Source organism: Echinops telfairi, unplaced genomic scaffold, assembly GCF_000313985.2.
Source record: "Echinops telfairi isolate 266 unplaced genomic scaffold, ASM31398v2 ScPeMD7_7469;HRSCAF=8507_0, whole genome shotgun sequence".
Classification (NCBI taxonomy): domain Eukaryota; kingdom Metazoa; phylum Chordata; class Mammalia; order Afrosoricida; family Tenrecidae; genus Echinops; species Echinops telfairi.
In genome coordinates this window covers 28,288,317-28,306,802 of record NW_022111372.1, presented here as the reverse complement: position 1 = coordinate 28,306,802, position 18,486 = coordinate 28,288,317, and the positions used below count along the sequence as shown (strand labels likewise).

Genomic DNA, 18,486 nt, shown 5'->3' with positions numbered 1-18,486 from the left:
CAGTTCTACAGGAAAGTCCTAGGGAGCAGTTCTACAGGAAAACCCTAGGGAGCAGTTCTACAGGAAAACCCTATGGAGCAGTTCTACAGGAAAACCCTAGGGAGCAGTTCTACAGGAAAGTCCTAGGGAGCAGTTCTACAGGAAAACCCTAGGGAGCAGTTCTACAGGAAAGTCCTAGGGAGCAGTTCTACAGGAAAACCCTATGGAGTTCTACAGGAAAACCCTAGGGAGCAGTTCTACAGGAAAGTCCTACCTAGGGAGCAGTTCTACAGGAAAACCCTATGGAGTTCTACAGGAAAACCCTAGGGAGCAGTTCTACAGGAAAGTCCTAGGGAGCAGTTCTACAGGAAAACCCTATGGAGCAGTTCTACAGGAAAACCCTAGGGAGCAGTTCTACAGGAAAGCCCTATGGAGCAGTTCTACAGGAAACCCTAGGGAGCAGTTCTACAGGAAAGCCCTATGGAGCAGTTCTACAGGAAAACCCTAGGGAGCAGTTCTACAGGAAAACCCTATGGAGCAGTTCTACAGGATAGCCCTATGGAGCCATGAAGAGCCGAGCTGACAGAAACAGGTTTGGTTTGGTTTGATCCTTCATTTTCATCATGAACTTCAATCTTATCATCACTAACTGGAAGAGCTTTCAGTTTCTTGCAATCAAAGGAAACCTACAATGCCTCATTCTAAGCTGTTTTCATAGTTTGTCCCCAAGGCAAGATGGACAAAGCTGGCACACCCTCTTCAGCAGTCAGCTTTTTAAAACTTGACAAGTAATTAAAGTGAGCCTTGAGATCCTTTACTGAAGCGCAATCACCTCAAAGCCTTTCATCTTGCACATTAGGGCCCGCCCTCTTCTTGCTATCTGTTTACTCACTGCCATCGAGTCAATGCTGACTCATAGCAACCCTCCTGTGGGGCTCCGAGAACAACGTTCTCCTTCAGAGCTGCTGGTGGTTTCGAACCACCAACCATGGGGTTCGGAGCCCAAAGTGTAACCACTATGCCATCAGGGCTCCTTTTACTGTGTGTTTAGAGAATTAAAAAGCCCTCACATGTGATGTCTGGTAAGCCTAAAATGGAACCCAAGTATTTACTGAATACCCACTGCAGGGCCGGGAATTGGGCCAAGAGCCTGGAATCAGAGACAGACAGGGCAGTGGTTCTGAACGTTACCAGCCACCATATTCCTTGTCTCGGCCCGCAGCTGCCACCTGAGGGATGAACACACCATCTGGGAAGACCTGGGAAATACCTGGTAGAAGTCTGTTTTCTCCGCCACGACTTTCAAGATCCCTGGAGCAATCGGAGGGACAGTAACCATCTGCAGCTTGCCGAAAAACGGGTTGTGTCCAGAGGTTTTATAGCGTTTCATCTTGTCCTGGATCACGAGGGCTAGGGACTGGGAGTGGTTGATCACCTCCAGCAGCGTGGAGATGGCCACGTTCTGCAGGTAGCAGTCGGTCACGCAGCAGCCAATCGTCATGAGGGCCTTCAGCCATGGTGGGAAGCTGGAGTCGCACTCTCCTGGAAGGGAGCGGGCCAGAGAAATCACACGTGAAACAAACAGCACCACGGGCCAGGGGCTCCCCAGGGTGCCCCCCTCTCCAGTTTTCACGTTCAACAGTGCCCTCCCAGCCCGGAAGTCGCATGGTCAGCAATGTACCCATTCCTGACAGAGGGCACAGATAAACTGTCAGCTTTCAGGCCAGAGGGAACAACGGGGCCTGGGGTGTGTCGTATGTTTGTCAGAGTATCCCAAACTGCACATCTCAGTCTAAGGCAACGGTTCTCAATCTTCCTAATGCTGTGACCCTTTCATACAGTTCCTCATGTTGTGGTGACCCCCAACCATACAATTATTTGCATTGCTACTTCATAACTATAATTTTGCTACTATTATGAATTGGGAAACCCCTGTGAAAGGGTCGTTCAACCCCCAGGTGGAGAACCGCTGGTCTAAGGGCTCGTGGATGATTCTAAATATTTTTTGGTGGGACTGTTTGCTTTTCAATATTTACATACAATGAAATTCACATTTCGGGGGACAGAATTCAAAATGTGTTTCTGGAGGCTCTCTGCAGTAGGGGACATGCTACATGTGGTAGTTGACTGTCATGGCGTTGGCCCCCAACTCATGGGGACCTGACACACAAGGCGATGGGATGCTTCCTGGCCCTGCACCATCTCCACAGGAGCATGTAGATTGCACCACTGTATCCCACAGGTTTTCACTGGCTTGCTTTTGGAAACAGGCACGGGGCCTTTCTTCTTGGCCCATCTTCATCTGGAAGTGTCAATGAAACTGCTCGGCATCTTAGCAACACACAAGCCTCCCCTGGTGGACAGGTGGTGGCCGCCCATGAAAGACATTGGCTGGGAGATGAACTTAGGAACCTGGGTCCTACTGCTCTGGGATTAGCTTTAAAAGAGTAAAAACACCCTGGTTGTATCCATCCTAAATGTTCTCCCAAGCATCATTTGCAGCTAACATGGGCCAAGAGACCAGCTCCACATGAACGTAATGACAACAGGAGAGGAAGTTTTTTTGCCCAGAGTTTCCACCAATCTAATCAGTCGTTCCTTTCCCCCTCCTTGCCTCTTTTGCTCTTTGAAATGCCCACTGCCTTATATAAAATCTTCACGGAATCGGCCAAATAGGCCAACAGATTGCTGTTAAGCACCGCAGGGCCACTCACCCAAGATCTGAAACTACTGGCTCAGCCCCTTAACCACTTGGAATGCAGTGAGACATGAGTGAACCACCCACACAATGAATGAAACGCTACAAGAGCGAGGTGTGATTAAGAGTCCCTTCTTGGGAAAGATGATTTTAGCTGGTCTGTAAACATCACTCATGTAAGTGATATTGGGAAAGAAAGGTCTGCTGTCCACTTCTGAAAAATCAGCCAGTGAAAACCTGACGGACAGATCACGGTGGTCCGATCCACGATGGACCCCAGGGGTGGCACAGGACCAGGCAGCGTCGTGAACAGGGTTATGTGTGTTGTGAACAGGGCTGGCTGTATGGCAACAGACGGAGAGAGACTTGACATGAGGCTGCTGTCTCACCGAGAGGCTGGAAGAGTGTCTGGCAAACCTGCTCCAGCTCCTCCTCGGACAGGTAGACGGGGAAGGTGGCACAGTCCAGCAGCAGGTGGCAGGCGGCGGCGAAGGCCTCCCTGCACTCTTCCTGAGAGCCCTCCAGGTCAATGACCACCTGGGCAACATCCCACTCTCCCTCCTTCCTCCTGCCAGGGCTACTGGACAAAGACGACGGCGATGCCAGACTTTTTGTCTTGAACGGAGAACCTCGGACCGTGAACAAGTCTGCAAGCATCTGCTTGAACTGGGGCACGGTGATGGCCTTGGCGTCCCACGAGTTCTTCCTGCTGGCGTCCCCGAAGATGGTGTCCCGGGCCCCGCTCTTGTCCCTCTTGCCTTCCGGCTCTTCTGACTTGCCTTCTTCTCCAGAGGCTGGGAGGGGGACGCCAAAAATGTGCTTGTTGGCAAAGTTGGCGATGAGCTCCTGGATGCGGTGGAAGGTCTGCTGCATGCTCCCACCCTGTTTCCACACGTCGTCCCTCCCTGGGGAGACCCGGGGGACGCGCAGGTGCTCCGAGAGCTCCGGCGACGAGGCGCTCAGCCCGATCCCACTGTCCTCGGACTTCAGTGGTGGAAACGGCGGCGTGTCCTCGTCGCCTGGAATCACAGCCTGGGTGTCCAAAATGATCTCCTCGTTGTCGCCTTTCACCGGACTCTGCAAGAAAGGAAAACTTGCATTGTGTGCTTTGTAAGAGCAAGGGCTTCCGCACTTGTCAAATCGGGCAAACCGCGAGGGTGTGCTTCCTGGGATTAGGAAGTCCAACTATCTATGAGAAGATGGTCCCTGGATCAAAGTACAGAACAAAGGGGGAGGGACACACAAGGGAGAGGGGAGGGGAGGGTGAGAGAGAACAAGCAGGAGACTGCCAGGCCCCGTACTCTTTGTGGAAGCGGCTTTTGAGGCTCAAAACAAGCAAGCAAGCAAAACCAAAGTCCCTGCCACGGAGTGGACTGCGACCCAGAGAGCCCCTCACGGACTGGTAAAACTGCCCTGTGGGTGTCCCTGGGTGCAGCTGCCTCTGGTTTCCAACTGCTGACCCTCCAGTTCCCAACCCAACACATAACCACGACGACACCGGGGATCCTGCTTCTGGGGAGACTTCAGATGATTTACTTAGACCTTTCTGGGTTCAATAAAGGAGTTTAAAATCATCAATTGTAAAATGGAGTATCAAGTAACGGTATAAAAAATAAGACACGAGGAGAAAGCTAGAACTGTCAGCTAAAAATATATGTATTTGTGACTTGTCCAGAGTGACGGTCCTTTAACTTTGAAGGAATCACTTTTCCTTTTGGTTACACTGCTGCTTAAATGATGTGACATTGAATTTGAAACTCTTACCATGTGCACTGCTCTGTAGGGAAGAACCAGAGAGCGTTATGCAAGTTTTGGAGCATACAGGTATTTACGTATGTAGACTATGTGATGCTCACATTGGGCACCTTAAATCTGCCTCAGGGTTTCCCTTCTTCAACAGCTGATGGAGCTAGGCCCCAAAAGGAGTCCATTTCTAACATGAGGTAGCAAATCAGCGATTAGACTTTAAGTTGGAATTCAAGTCCTGTTGGGAAGTTCTTGTGCCGCCAAACATGAACCAGGATGCAAAGCGGACACGTTCGCCGGTGCTCTCGCCTGCCTCCTCACCTGCCACTGTGCTGAACAGATCTTCCTAAACAAGCCAGACCGTCCTCAAGTGGTTTGGAGGACCATGACGACCACTGTCTTTCTGGGGGGCCATTTGCACACAGCTCCCCACATTAAAAGGAGCATGTGTTTCTTGGGCTGCATTGCCCGCACTGGGATAATGGAGATAGCTGTTCATCCCGGTGAGGAAAAGGACACAAGCTCACCAACATCCATGGAGGAGGGCTGGAGAAGCATGAATCCGGACCACAGACTCTCCTGCATATAGTAAAGCCTCCCGATAGATCAGTGTAGAGAGATGTCCCCAAACATTACTGATGAGAACCCATGCAAGCCAGATAATGGTGGATAATCTCAAGTTACTTGTTGTGTTTATGTATGTGGACAAATTCTCTATACTCATATTTAAAGAGTCTGGTAGAGGAAGGCCTTCATGGGTATAAGTCTTTTATCTAACACGATGTACATGTCCCAATCATGGCCTTGTTCCTACTTCTGTAGTCCTACCTGTAACCATGATGGATCAATTTGCCACCAATCATAAGTTTGTGACAATTTTCTTTGTTTTATGCCTTAACTACTGTCCTGACTGTGAATCCTTGGACGCCATTCAGACCCTGTGCTAATGGCCTCCCTCATCCAGAAGATGTGTCTGTGTCTTTGTGTGAGTTGTTGTCCCTTTTAAGACTTAATAAATGAATGTTCCCCTTAAATTGAAAAAGAAAAAAGTTCATGGAAAAATTGGAATGTTTCCATAAAGTCTTTGAAGATCCTTTGCATTAAAAAAGTGGCCCTGGCAGTACAGTGGGTATGCACTTGACTGCTAACCACCAGGTCAGCTGTTTGCATGTACCAGCTGCCCTGGGGGAATGAGACACGCAGTCAGCTTCCATAAGGATGGTTGTCAGGGCCGGTTCAGCCGGTTTCCACTCACAGTCACTCGGTGTACAACAGAAGGAAACGAGGCCAGCCCAGCCCCATCCTCACAATCGGGCCTGTGTCCAGCCCATTTTGGCAGCCAGGGGTCCATCCATCTCCTTGAAGGTCGTCCTCATTTCCCCTGACCTGACTGGGTGTCGACTGCACCAAGCACAAGGAACCCCTGCAGGGGCAGCTCTGCTCTGTGCTCCAGGGTCACCGCGGGTTGGAACCAACGCAATGGTGACAGGTGCGGTTTCATGCTTACGAGTACACAGGGGGCTGCAAAGAGTTGGTGGGAAAAATCCACTATCTTTCAAGTCAATTTCCTCCCAGGAGCTTTGTGAAGCCTACCTCCTATAGTCTAAACCTTCCCTTTTCTTTTAAAAAGGATTTTATTCTATAGAGCACCCTTAGGTCCACAGAAGTGGTACAGAAAGCACAGAGAATTCACGCCTGCCCTTCTCCCTCCTACATGCTGCTTCTCCTCTAATGAGCCCCTTGGGTTCCTGCAGTACACAGCCAGGGACCCACGTTGACCAGGCCCTATTAAGACAAGTCCATGGGCAACAATGGGGCGGTACGGTCTGTGCGTTTGGACGGTGCATCGTGTCATGTGTCCACTGCGACAGCAGCCTGCAGAATAGGTTCTCTGCCCTCAAAAGGCCCTGCGCTCCACATTCTTCATTCCCCTCCCCTGCCCAGAAGCCCAATGATGGACCGTTTCACCGGCTCTTCCACGTTTCCCTCTCTGGGATGTCATCTTCAGGTACACTGTCAGGGTCCACGTGGGCATGCGGATAAGCACACGCATGAAAAGGGACTTGCAAGCTAGGCCTGTCTCACCACTATCTGTTGTTCCGACCTCTGGCAGGGAAGTTGCTTGGAAGGACTTGGCAAAGAGAAGGGGGCTAACTTTTGAGCTAAAATATTTTATAATAACATTTTAGGGTCTAGGGGACCTATTTTAGGCATGGCCACAAGGCTACTAATCATTATTCCTTTCCTAACCACTCTACTCTCTAGTTCTCCAGACGCATGTGCTTCACGTGAACACAGAAAACAGTCTGGGCTCCATGGGGTACACACCGAGCTCTCGCTGGCTGGTTCTGTGTCCAGGTAGGAAGGTGGCATCTGGACTTTGCTGAGCACTTTGAAGCACGTCTTTAAGGCCTGAGTGAGCTCAGGTAAACTCAGAGCCGCCACGTCCTCGGCCAGGGGCTGCACCATGCAGCTGAGCACCTGCGGGAGATACTGGGTCTGCACCTCGGAGTAAAGCTCCTGTCAACAAAACCAGGCTTTCAGTTAACAATGAGGAACAAGGCAACACAAAATCACCACCCACACCGCCTCAAAATGGTATCTTATAAAATTCCTGTTTTTAAAGTACAAGCTTCACGCTAATTCCAAAATAGGAAAAACCATACTCATGTTTCCTTTTAGTCCAAATAAATAAATGGGCATTCCTCCCTTCCTTCCAAGCGGCACTTACCCTGTGCAATGTAAAATAATAGAATGACATCTACTTCTATCTTGAGAAAATGTAGTGATACCTTGGTTGTGAAACAGCTGCAAGCGGGAACTTTCCACTACTCGGACATCAAAGTTAGAAAAAAATCCGTGTGGTGTTCGTAACTTTGCTTGATAGTTGAATTAAAAAATCCAGCTCTAAAAACCCTGTACCAATGAGAGTGAGTCATGGGGCGTCTGGCTGCGGACACAAAGGAGTGACGCTTCAGTTTCAGCGCCACTCTCGCTCAGAGAACATGTGGTGTTTGTTAGTGCGGTAAGACATTAAAAAAAAAAAAGAAGGAAAAAAAAAAAACCGGTAGAAAAATGTTAAGAGGTTATCATGTTATAAGATTAAAAGTGTTATAGGAAATGAAGACGTCTCACAATGAGTGAGCCAAATCACTAATAATATGATTTTAAATTTTATATATAACTAATGATTGTAATAGGTAATATGTGTATATAATATCTGTAAAAGATTGGACCTAGAAATTAAAGAAGCAACCATTATCAATGGGAAAAAAAGGGAAAAATTCACCCTTGTGTCTCCCCCATTTTATTTACATAAAAATATCATAATCAGGGCTTCGAAGAAAGTTCGTGATACCAGCAGGAATGCTAAGAGAAAAACTGAGAACCACGATAGACTGAAAGAAAGAAATTGTTGCAAAATTTGAATCAGGTAGCTGCTTGTCTGATTTGGTGGCTGAATACAACATGGCTCAGTCAATATTATAAAAATTTCTGGGGGGAAAGGTGATTAAAGTGGCTAATGTATTGAAGGTGTGAAAGTGCTAATCACGAAACAACTAACCAGACCCCTGACGAGGTTGAGAAGTTATTGTTCATTTGGATAAGTCAGAAACAACTCGATGGCGATAGTGTATGGGGGTTAGGGATACTCGAGAAGGCTAAAAGCCCCCATAGTGATTCAAAGTCCTGGGGAAAATTTAAAGTATAATCTTGGGGTCTCAAAACTAATTATTTGATTTTCCATGATTTCTTATGGGAAAAATATGTTTCATTCTCGAACATGAGTTTGGATCGAATTGAGTTTGGCAACCAAGGGATCACTGCATACTTCTGTAAAGAAAATGAGCTAACTGTTACCTGTTTATCCAGGAAACATATTTACCCTCACCCCTCAGTAACATGCCCAGTCATCACCTGGTATAAGCATCATCAGCTGCAGTCCCCCTCTTACATAAGAGAGAACGGTAGATCACACCCAGCAATATCTGCCATGCTGGCACAAGCACTAACATAGTGTTGTAGAGGTGACACAAGTGGTCTGCCCTGAACTGTTAACCTAAAGGTGAGCAGTTCGAACCCACCCAGTACTGTGGAAGAATGGCCTATCAGTCTGCTTCAGTTAAGACTGCAGCCAAGAAAACCTCAGGGAGCACAACTTGCCTGTGTACCCCGAGGGGGTCCTCTAAGTCCTAAGTGCCTCCCTCATCAGTCAGAATAAACTCCTTGACAACTAACAGCGCCTCAGTAAACGCTGAGTCAGTGAAAGTTTGTGCGACATCCATAAAGTCAGAGCAAGCACCAGGCCATCTCTTCTAGGCCAAGCTGCCTTACCAAAGGGATAACGTCCAGCAGGAAGACAAGGAGGGTACAGAGCTCCGCGGCCGTGGGTGCTGGGCTGAGGCTGTTACCGGCAGAGGCACCCTGCTTCGCTGGCCTACATCCATCACAGGGGAGAAAAACAAACACACTCTTTCTCCAACCATTGCAACCACTTGCTAGGATTCCCAGCAAAGTCACTTATTGTTACAGTAGCATATACCATACTGAAACATAACGCAACCAGGTGTCTCCAGTAACAAAGTTGCTGACTGAAACTGTGTAAGAGTCTCTCGAATGTGCTCATCTCCAGAAAGGGTCCATCCACTCTGGCTTGAAGTTCAGGAATTCAGATGAGAGTGGTCCCGTGCCCATGTGGGATTCCACATCTAGTGGGCCTGGCCAGTGTCTCCAAGCCCAAATCAAAGCTATGCTCAAGTGAACTGGTCTGGGCTGCAGAACACAGCAGGCCCCACAGCCATCCAACATGGGCCAGAGGCGAGCCAGGACAAGCTCCTCAAGAGTTGGGTTGCTGGAAATTCTTCAGTTTCCCCCGAAACTTTGACTCCACTGATCAACTCTATTTTTAACTGCTCATTTTTGAAAACCAACACTTTGTTTTAAGCACTTAGGTAACAGACAAGCGAATAAGTATACATTGGTTCTCAAAATGGGATACCTTTGGATCCATCTGGATAACATGATAATATAGCTCAACACGGGTTAGTCCATGAATTAACTTAGATGGTACATTTAAAAAAATACATAAAAACGAAGCCAGTGGCCACTGAACAGATTCCAAATCCTGGTGATCCCATGTGTATTAGGGGAGAGCTGTGCTCAAGGACTAGAAAGGTTGATTTGGGGAGGAAGTAAATTGCTCATCTTTTCTTCTGAAGTACCTCTGGGGGGTGGGGGTGGGGTCAGGAAGCTTTGAGCCTTCACCCAGAGGGCCTGCAAAAGAAACGCCTGGCAGACTGCCCTGCAGGCCCTGGGGAGCAGTCCCACTCAGCAGACGGGCGCCGTGATCTGGCATGGACTTGATGGCAACTGGCTTTGCTTTCTTTCACAAGCCTCCCTTGGAGAGCAGTTTGGCTACAGCAGCATTAGGACACTAAGACCCCAGCTTCAAACCCTCTCACCTCTCCTAGATGGTCCACAATACCAACTGCACACTCACCTAAAGCAATCCTCAAAACACCGCATCATGTAATCCCAGAGAAAGTCCGTGCTCAGGGAAGTGATCAGTAAATTCACTGTCTTAACAATCTCAGAGGCATTCCGATTTTCTTTTATTGAGCTTTAAAAGAAGAGAGGGCAGAAACAAGTGAATCTAGGGAAAAACCGAACTATGGGGAGACGGCCTGAAAATTGCCAAATTTTAAAGTTGTAAAAAGTGTTATCATTTATCACTGACTGTTATCATTATCACTATGTTATCATTATCACTGACACACCTGATAAAGATTAAAAATAGTCCTGTTTTTATATAAGAAATACTTTACATAACACCTTCCTAAATAATATCTGCATGAATGCATTCTCTTAGACACAAGCTTGAGAGTGATCATGGAAAGGATTTGGTTGACAAAACCAGTTCGATCTCAACAGTAGGTAATTAGATCCTTTACTGGTAAAAAAGAGGAGTCCTGGTAGCACAATGGTTAAAGCACTTATTTGGTAACCAAAAGGCTGGCGGTTTGGATCCATCAGCAACTCCATGGGCGAAAAGGCCTGGTGACCACAACCTAGGCTGAAACCCTATGAGGGAATACTACTCTGTCCTACAGGCCTCCTGTGAGTGGGAATCAAACCACGGCTCACGAAACAACAGTGCATCAATAGTTGGGGCTCAAAGTGGAAATGTTTTTAGGGTAGCACTGGTAGTTTGGTTGTGGAGGGAGGCATTATGCATCGTCAGTGGTCTCAGAAATTCTGGCCTGCATGACCGTCTGAAATTCTGTTCCTCACCTATCCTTCCACTCTCTACTAAAGGACTATGAAACAAAAGGTAAAATGTATAGATAACTACACATATTCAGTCCAATGTTTGCTGTTCTAGCCTACTTTCCAATTCTGCCCCGGGGCTCCAGGGATGCCTGGTCCTTCATCTCTCCCTCACCTCTGCTTCCACTTCCTGAACTAACCCTCTCTTCCTTCCCCCCATAATCTACTCCTTGGGTGTACTCTATCCAGTTGCCTTGGCTAAACAATAGTCATCGTTCAGCAATAGATACTGTTGGTACATTTCAGGTTGGGGAAGAAACTAGATCTTTTAAACGCTTCATGATACTCAAAGGGGAAGAACCAATTTGTGTTGATTAGCGTATTTAACGGAACTCTCTTCTCTGTCATTGAGTCAATTCGGACTCACCGTGAGCCTGTAGGACAGAGTAGAAGTAGCCCCTGTGGGGTTCCAAGCCTGTAACTCTTCATAGGCTTAGAAAGTCTTGTCTTTCTCCAATGGAGCGGCTGGTGGTTTTGAACTGCTGATCTTGCAGTTAGCAGCCCAAAGCTTACCACTACATTACCAAAGGTCACTCATTACCTTGTGAGCATCTATGCTGATTAACTTATTAGCAGAGGTTATTTTAATGAGTGTCTACGAGGTGTGGAACCCACCTGTATATAGTAAATGATGCACCCTTTGGTCCCGTTTCCTGGGAGCGGGACCACTCCTGAGGCCAATGAGTTGGGGCTGACCAGACCAAGAGGGAGGTGGGGAGGGAGCCCCTGGGGCGGATGCTGACTAAGCCTCAGGAGGTGTGCTGTCATCATTCATGCCAATAAAGTAAGGTGACCAGACGTCACGCTTTTGGTGGGGCAGTCCCAATTTTTAACAATTTGTCCCGGTCCCGCGGTGTTTTTAAAAAGTCCCGATTTTTGGAAAGAATGCACGACAAGCTAGGGTATACGGTTTTTGGCTGCCTTGTGGCTATTTCACCAGGATATGAGTTTTATCAATGGTGTCCCACTTTTGTCCTGCTTTACCAATGTTAAAATCTGGTCACCTTACAATAAAGGCCTTGGAAGATGAAGCTCAGTGGCACTTCCACTTCCTGGAATGAGGCTTAGAAGCTCTGGGCCCAGGTAGATCCCTCTTGGCTCCTGCCTTTGGTGTCTGTACCCTGTTTCCCTGCTAGACTAAAGTTAGCCCTTTTGTGGAGAATGGAAGATTGGTGAGGATCAGAATGCCAAATTCTCCTGAAGTCCAGAATTTCTGGGGCCACAGAGGATGGAAAACACCTCCATTTCCTAAACAAACTAACAGTACTACCTTATGAAAATCTTTCCACCTTGAACCCAAACTATCTCGCCATCATTTAACCAAATAATTGAGTCCCATGGTTAACAAAGAAGGTCTGCACTCTGATTATACTCACTCTACGGAATTATCTAGCTGTGCTCAAATGGACAATAGCAATTTGAGAGTACAGATGGGAAACTTAGCAGGCCAGTGGATTCGTGTCAAAGATGGTGAAGGAGCTCGGGAAAGGCTGTTAAGGAAGGTGGCACAACTTTGTAAGTAGACTGTGCCTGGAGAAATGGGGGAGGTGGGATACTTGGGTGTGTGTAGTTTCACCACCACTCTACCAAAAAAGAAAAGCAAAGTCAGCGGAGTCGTGGTTATGAGAGCATGGTGAACTTAGTGCCCGTCCCGACTTGTGCTCCTAGAAGAGGTTAAAATGGCAACTTTGCTGCATATGTTTCATGACATTAAAAAAAGGCTTTACCTACAGTCAGTCATTTCAAGGAATTAAACGCACCCCACCCTGCTGTCATTGAGTGGGTTCCAGCTCCCAGGGGCCCCACAGGGCAGAGCATAACTGCCTGGTGGGGTTTCTATGGTGGTACTCTGTCTACAGAGAAGCCTGGCCACATCGTTCTCCCACAGAATGCTGGTGCGTTTGCCAACCTTTCCAGGTTAGCAGCCCAATGCTTAACCCACGGTGCCACCCAGGCTCCTTCAAGAGATTATTGGACCTAAGAAACATAAGGGGCTGGTGCCTGCTGACCCAACCCCGGGTGACTGGAGGTTGGAGAGAAGAAGGCTGCATGGAGCAGCGTGGCTCTTGGGGGGATCAGGAAAGGGAAGCAGATTTTGGATTTCACACTGGCTGTAAGGAGCCCTAGGGTACAGTGATTGTGTATCGGGCTGTTAACCCCAAGGTTAGCAGTTGGAAACAACCAGCTGCTCTGAGGGAGAAAGATGAGGCTCTCTACTGCTAAGGAATTATCTCAGAAACCCCCAGGGGCAGCTCTGCCTTGTAATCAACTTGATGGCAGTGAGTTTGGTTTTTTTTTCTATTTTGGTGCCTGGACTAGTTTTCAAGTGAAAGATGGGACTTTCTACTTCCGTAAAGTGTTACAGCCCTAGCAACCCAAAGAGGATGTGATACACGGTCCTACAGGGGCCCTGTGAGTCGTCATCGACTACAGAGAAGTGAGTTTGTTCGGTGGACTGGCTTTGCCCAGTGGGCGTCATGCGCAGAGCCAGCCACACAGAACTGACAGCACAGCGTCCGACCTGTTGCATTTCTTCTTTCTCTAGCACCTCGCAGCTTCTAGCAACTAACAGAACAACAACAACAACCACGGCATTGGGGTGGGAGAAGAGCAAAGGCATACCTTATCAGTGAGTTTCCACTCTGAGTGTAGCTCAGTTGAAGATCAGAGCCCAGGGCGTCTCTGCAGTATGCATAAAAGGCCCTGATCACTTCCAGAAATAAATTCTCAACCACCTGCGGCCCTGCCATGACAAAGGAAGTGGTCAGAAGAAGACTAACAATGAATGTATTCTACAATCAATAAATAACACACACACATGTTCATGTTATCTCTTTCTCCAGACAGTTTACACAGGCTAAAATGTGCAGAAACGTTTATGTGTGGGGCTCATCTTCTGGCCCTATATCTGACAATGTTCTGCTGGTATTTATAAGGTTTTCAATGAATAATCTCTCCGAAGTGACAGTGTACATTCCTTCATTGCAGTCTGTTCTTAGTCCAGAAGCTCCGCTGAAATCTGTTCACCTTAGACTGACCCTGCTGGTATCTGAAATATCAGTGTGTTAGCTACATAATCTCCTGTCAACTTGCAAAGGGGTGGAGTCTAGCTGGTCAATCAGGTCACAGCTTGATGACCTTATTTGGAGGCGCAAAGGAGAAAATAGCTCAGTGGAGGTCAGATACACTCTCTCTGCGAGGCATTCTTACTGACAAGACACACAGAGCTTCGCTAGTGCCCTGGAGACCCCTGCCAGCGCCGAGATGCTTCCACTGCCACTGGATCCACAAGACTTTCCACCCACCGGGCTGTGATCCTCCTGCATTCGGCATCATTGCATGTTTTGTGTGAGCCTGAAGAGGAATTTGTAGATTGGTATCAGACCTATGGATTAGTATCAGACTTATGGACTTGATCGGGACTGGGCTAGGATGTTTTCTCAATATACAATTGCTCTTTTATATAAAGGTCTTTTGTACATACATGTCGATGAATTTGTTTCTCTACTCGACCCAGACTAACACAATCGGTGAGCTAGCTTCCAGCATCACAGCAACATGCAAGCTCCCACAGTATGACAAATTGACAATACAGGTGATGGCCAGCGACATTTCTCAATAGAAGCACCTGTAGGGTGAAGCAACATCCTTATTCTGAAATCTCTTAAGACCTGGAATAGGACCAAACAAATAGCACTGATGCTGAAAAGCTCACAAAGACAGCATTGGACCAGCTGAGTGTTCTGCCTCACAAATCGCAACTCAGTCATGGAGGTGGTGAAGAGAAGCCCTTCCGACAGAGGGCACAGTGAGCAGATGAATCTTTATGACTCTCTTTCCTTCTCACAAAACAAGATGTGTCTCTGAGAAAATGGTATCGATGAGAAGCTCCACGTGCATTTTATCTACAGCGTAAGGCTACCAAAAGCTTCTTACAAACACAACAGTTTTGCCTGATTCAGGAGAAAATAAGGACACACCCGGTAAAAGCCCTGCAGTGCAAAGAGGGACAAGGCCGAGCGGTCATTCTGTGCCTTCTAGCTCAGTGATCCTGCATAACCTACTCCTTTTCTCCAGGGACCGCATGTGCCAGCAAGCTAAGCATCTATGTAAGTTATGTGCCCACATGTATACCTGGCTGAAACAGCATGGGGAAAGGGGGCTCATGGTTGTCCAAACCATGTAACCTGTACGTTAGGCATAGAAAAATATGCATGTCTTTCCTCTGAGAAGCTTTGTGATAAAGCAGAGAGGCAGAGGTGGTTCTGTGGTAGAGATCTCGTCTTCCATGGGGGAAGACCCAGGGTCGATTCCAGGTCAACGCAGCCGCCACCCGTTCATCAGGGGAGCTTGCATGTTGTCGGATGCGGTGCTGGGTCTGACTTTTGTTTTTGACAGGTACTTCCTCAAGTTGCATGCCAAGCCCCCACTGCGTTTATATTGCCGGTTTCACTTCCAGACTGGGCCATGGCTCCGGGAGCCACAGTCACGCGACACCCAGAGGGAAATTGATGTGAGTCACAGCTGACTGGTAGAGGCGGGCGGAGAGAGGGCAGGAGGAAGTGAGGGGAGAGCCTGAGCAATGGAAAACACCTTCAGCTAGTTCTCCCAAGTGTGGTCTTGAAAGGTAAATGCCTAACACTAGGACCTTGGTTAACACTAGGTTTACAGGATGTCATTTTGATGCATTTCGATCTCCTCAATGGAAATTTCAGAAACCGCTTACATTGACCACCTTCCACTTATGCTGATTTTTATCCACATACTGAGACAACTATAGGTCCAAATTGATTTTATTCTAAGTCTTCTAATCTCGAAATTCTTTATGTGGTATTTCTATGGATACATGTCAATTTGACACAAATCTAAATCGTATATTAATCCTGATATATTGGCTTCATGTGTGAATGCATTACTGCTGTAATAAATGTAAAAGTGATAAAAAAATCCTTAAAAAGTAAACATCAAATGCAAAGAGAGAATGCAGCAGAAGCTGTCACGCTGACCGACCAAGCGACCCTTATGATATGTCAAATCCAATATCTCAAATGTTGTAGAATGTTAAATATTACACATTTTATGTAAATAGGCAGTATCATAGTTTCATTTATAAGTTCATAGTGCATCATTATGTTGTTTTTAAATTTTAAAAGTTTTTTTTTTAAGACAATGTGTTTTGTTCACATGGCAATTTGACATGGGTCTGTAAAGACAGTTGCATAAGAAATGCCTGTCAACCTAGCGTTGAAAGAAGCTGGAGCTGTACGTGTTGTGGAAGAAGAGCTCATCTTTCTTACACCAGCGTCCACAACAGCACAGTTCACAGCAGCCCAAAGGGGTGGGAGGACACCTCCTGTGCCCCTCCCCAGAGGAGAGGATAGACACAGTGTGGTCCCTCCAATGGGGTAGTCTGTCACACCGAGAAATGAAGTCGCCAAGCATGCTGCCACAGGGACGGGCCTGAGCTATCACGCTGAGTGAAGTCAGTCAGTCCGTCAGTCACAAAAGGGCAGATTTGGCAGGGTCCCACTGACAGGAACGAGGCAAATGCGTACAGCTCGAAGCTCATCAGTCATGACTGAGCATGTGGGAGGCAGGAAGAAAGGGGGAGCCACAGCTGAGGGGCACAGAGTCCTGCCAACGGTGGTGGAAGCATTTGGAACAGGATACGGGGTGGTGGATGCACAATGTCACGACTGCAACCGTGTCATAGAATCCCGCCAGTGAAGACTGAAGTGGCAAAGGCTAGGTTTTCTGGTCTGGGGAGGAAACTCTAAATATGGTCTATGAAGAGAGAGCGAGAGCCAAGTGTGCCGTGCACTCTGCCAACAGCGGACAGTTCGCCAGGTCTGGAAAAACTAGGCAGTCCACGGAGTTCCGGCTCTCACAGGGCTGACTGCACATGTTTTCACTGTAATAAATAATGTCTTAAACGAAGTTCGTCTTTGTGACATAAGCAAGCAAAGCCTTACCTTTGCTCAATCTTCGTTTCTCTCTCAGTGACAAGGGCAGAAGAAGAGAACCCTCTGCAGAGATGCTGAGCAGTGGTTCTCAACCTTCCTCGTGCCGCGACCCTTTCATACAGTGCCTCATGCTGTGGTGACCCCCAGCCATAACACTGTTTTTGTTGCTACTTCATCACTGTAATTTTGCTACTGTTATGAATCATCACATCAATATCTGATATGCAGGATGCATTTTCATTGTTACAAATTGAACATAATTAAAGCATAGTGATTAATCACAAAAACATGTAATTATATATTATGAAAGATGTATTTCTAATTACAAATAAATGAAATTTTGTCTTGTAGCATGGTGTAGCATGGGTAACAGTCTTCATGGTGGGTACTCCTATGTGGGCATAGCTGCATGTGGGTGGACCCGCTGGGAGACAGAGGAGTGGTGTTTGGTTCTTTTTTTTAAGTCCTCACAATAGTGATTTTATTAAATTAGTTGCTTTATAAAACATTGCAGATGTCATAATTGTTAACGTAACAATTTATACCAAACTGTAGTTATCGGGTGCAGTTTGCTGAGCATGTTTTATAAAGGAAAGGAAAGGAAATGCCAAAACCCTGTTACAGTTGTTCCGTTGCTGCTGCCTAGAAGAAACAAGGATGTCTCAAGATCTAAACCAGGCAATTAAAAACAGGCAGTTTCCCTCCCCCTCCAAAGCACTCCACCCATAGAAATATTCGGATAAATATAATCTAGACAGTCTTTGCACTCGCGATTCCACAACCTGAAATGCAATGGAGAGGTTTTACCTTCTTCAGTTTCAAAGTTGGAGGGTTTTGGTCATTTATTTTTTAAGTATCAAACTAGTGGCTTTTCAGCCGCAGTATCTTCACTCTGAGATAACCAGTCTTCACAACATATTTTTTAATATCCTCAAGCTCAATTTTAAGACAAAGCAATTTTAATACTAGGTGCACACCACATGCCCTTGCTGCAAACTGCTTTTCTTGACAGGTTATGAAGTAGTTCAAGGAGGTATGGTTAAGGCTGTATTACTGAATGGTGCTGGTAAATACTACACAATTTTTTGTCACGTTGCAACCTTGTTTCCAATTTAGTGACTGCTGCTATGGAATCAGATAGCAACAATGACAACATTATTAGGATTTTTTTTTACTATGATTTAGTAGCAACTGAGGTTCCCGATTTTAACCCCTTGGCAGCAAGATCCAAGTTCCCTCATTTGCACATTAGCACCTAAGAGTCAAGGGGTTAAATAACCAGCACAAAAGATACTGCACTTCTGATTGTAGCATTTGGCAGAACTGAAAGGAAAGGAAGTTGTGCTACATGTTGAAGGGATTGTGGGCAACAGAAAGAAGACACCAGGAGAAGGTAAAACGCTGTCACATGAAGTCTTCAAAGTCTTGTATGTACCCTCCGTCATAACCACCATAGTCGGCCAGGTCATCCTTCATGGTCGCCTTTAACCCCCCTCCAGGAACCACATCTTTCTTCTTCTTTTTAGCTTTGCTTTGCTTTTCTTGCTTCTGTTTTTCACTGCAAAGCACAGTCAAAGAATTGGTAATCTTTTTCCAGTCATCTATTTCCAATGAAATACACACATCTCGAACTAAGGCTTCCAAAAAGCTGGCGTAATATAGTGACTTTTCATATTGTGTAATTTTATCTTTTAGTAACTTTCCGAATTCTGTGAAGTCATCTCTCGAAGATGGGTTCATAGCATCTATTCCAAAAACTGTATTATTAACGCC

At 46.7% G+C, this 18,486-nt stretch overlaps 1 protein-coding gene across 5 annotated transcripts in view; it reads right to left on the bottom strand.

Annotated features, from left to right (window-relative positions):
• The window catches only part of DOP1B (DOP1 leucine zipper like protein B), a 167,213-nt gene that overhangs the window by 62,399 nt on the left and 86,328 nt on the right, over positions 1-18,486 (bottom strand). For all 5 annotated transcript variants that reach the window (XR_006679522.1, XM_045284559.1, XM_045284557.1 and 2 more), the window contains exons 10-15: positions 13,373-13,493; positions 9,924-10,043; positions 8,759-8,861; positions 6,752-6,943; positions 3,067-3,754; positions 1,250-1,521 (exon numbers count right to left, since the gene is read on the bottom strand). Coding sequence is in view for 4 of the 5 variants with exons in the window: in XM_045284559.1 (XP_045140494.1) it covers positions 1,250-1,521; positions 3,067-3,754; positions 6,752-6,943; positions 8,759-8,861; positions 9,924-10,043; positions 13,373-13,493 (1,496 nt within the window). In the remaining variant the exon portion in view is untranslated. The remainder of the gene's footprint in view (positions 1-1,249; positions 1,522-3,066; positions 3,755-6,751; positions 6,944-8,758; positions 8,862-9,923; positions 10,044-13,372; positions 13,494-18,486) is intronic.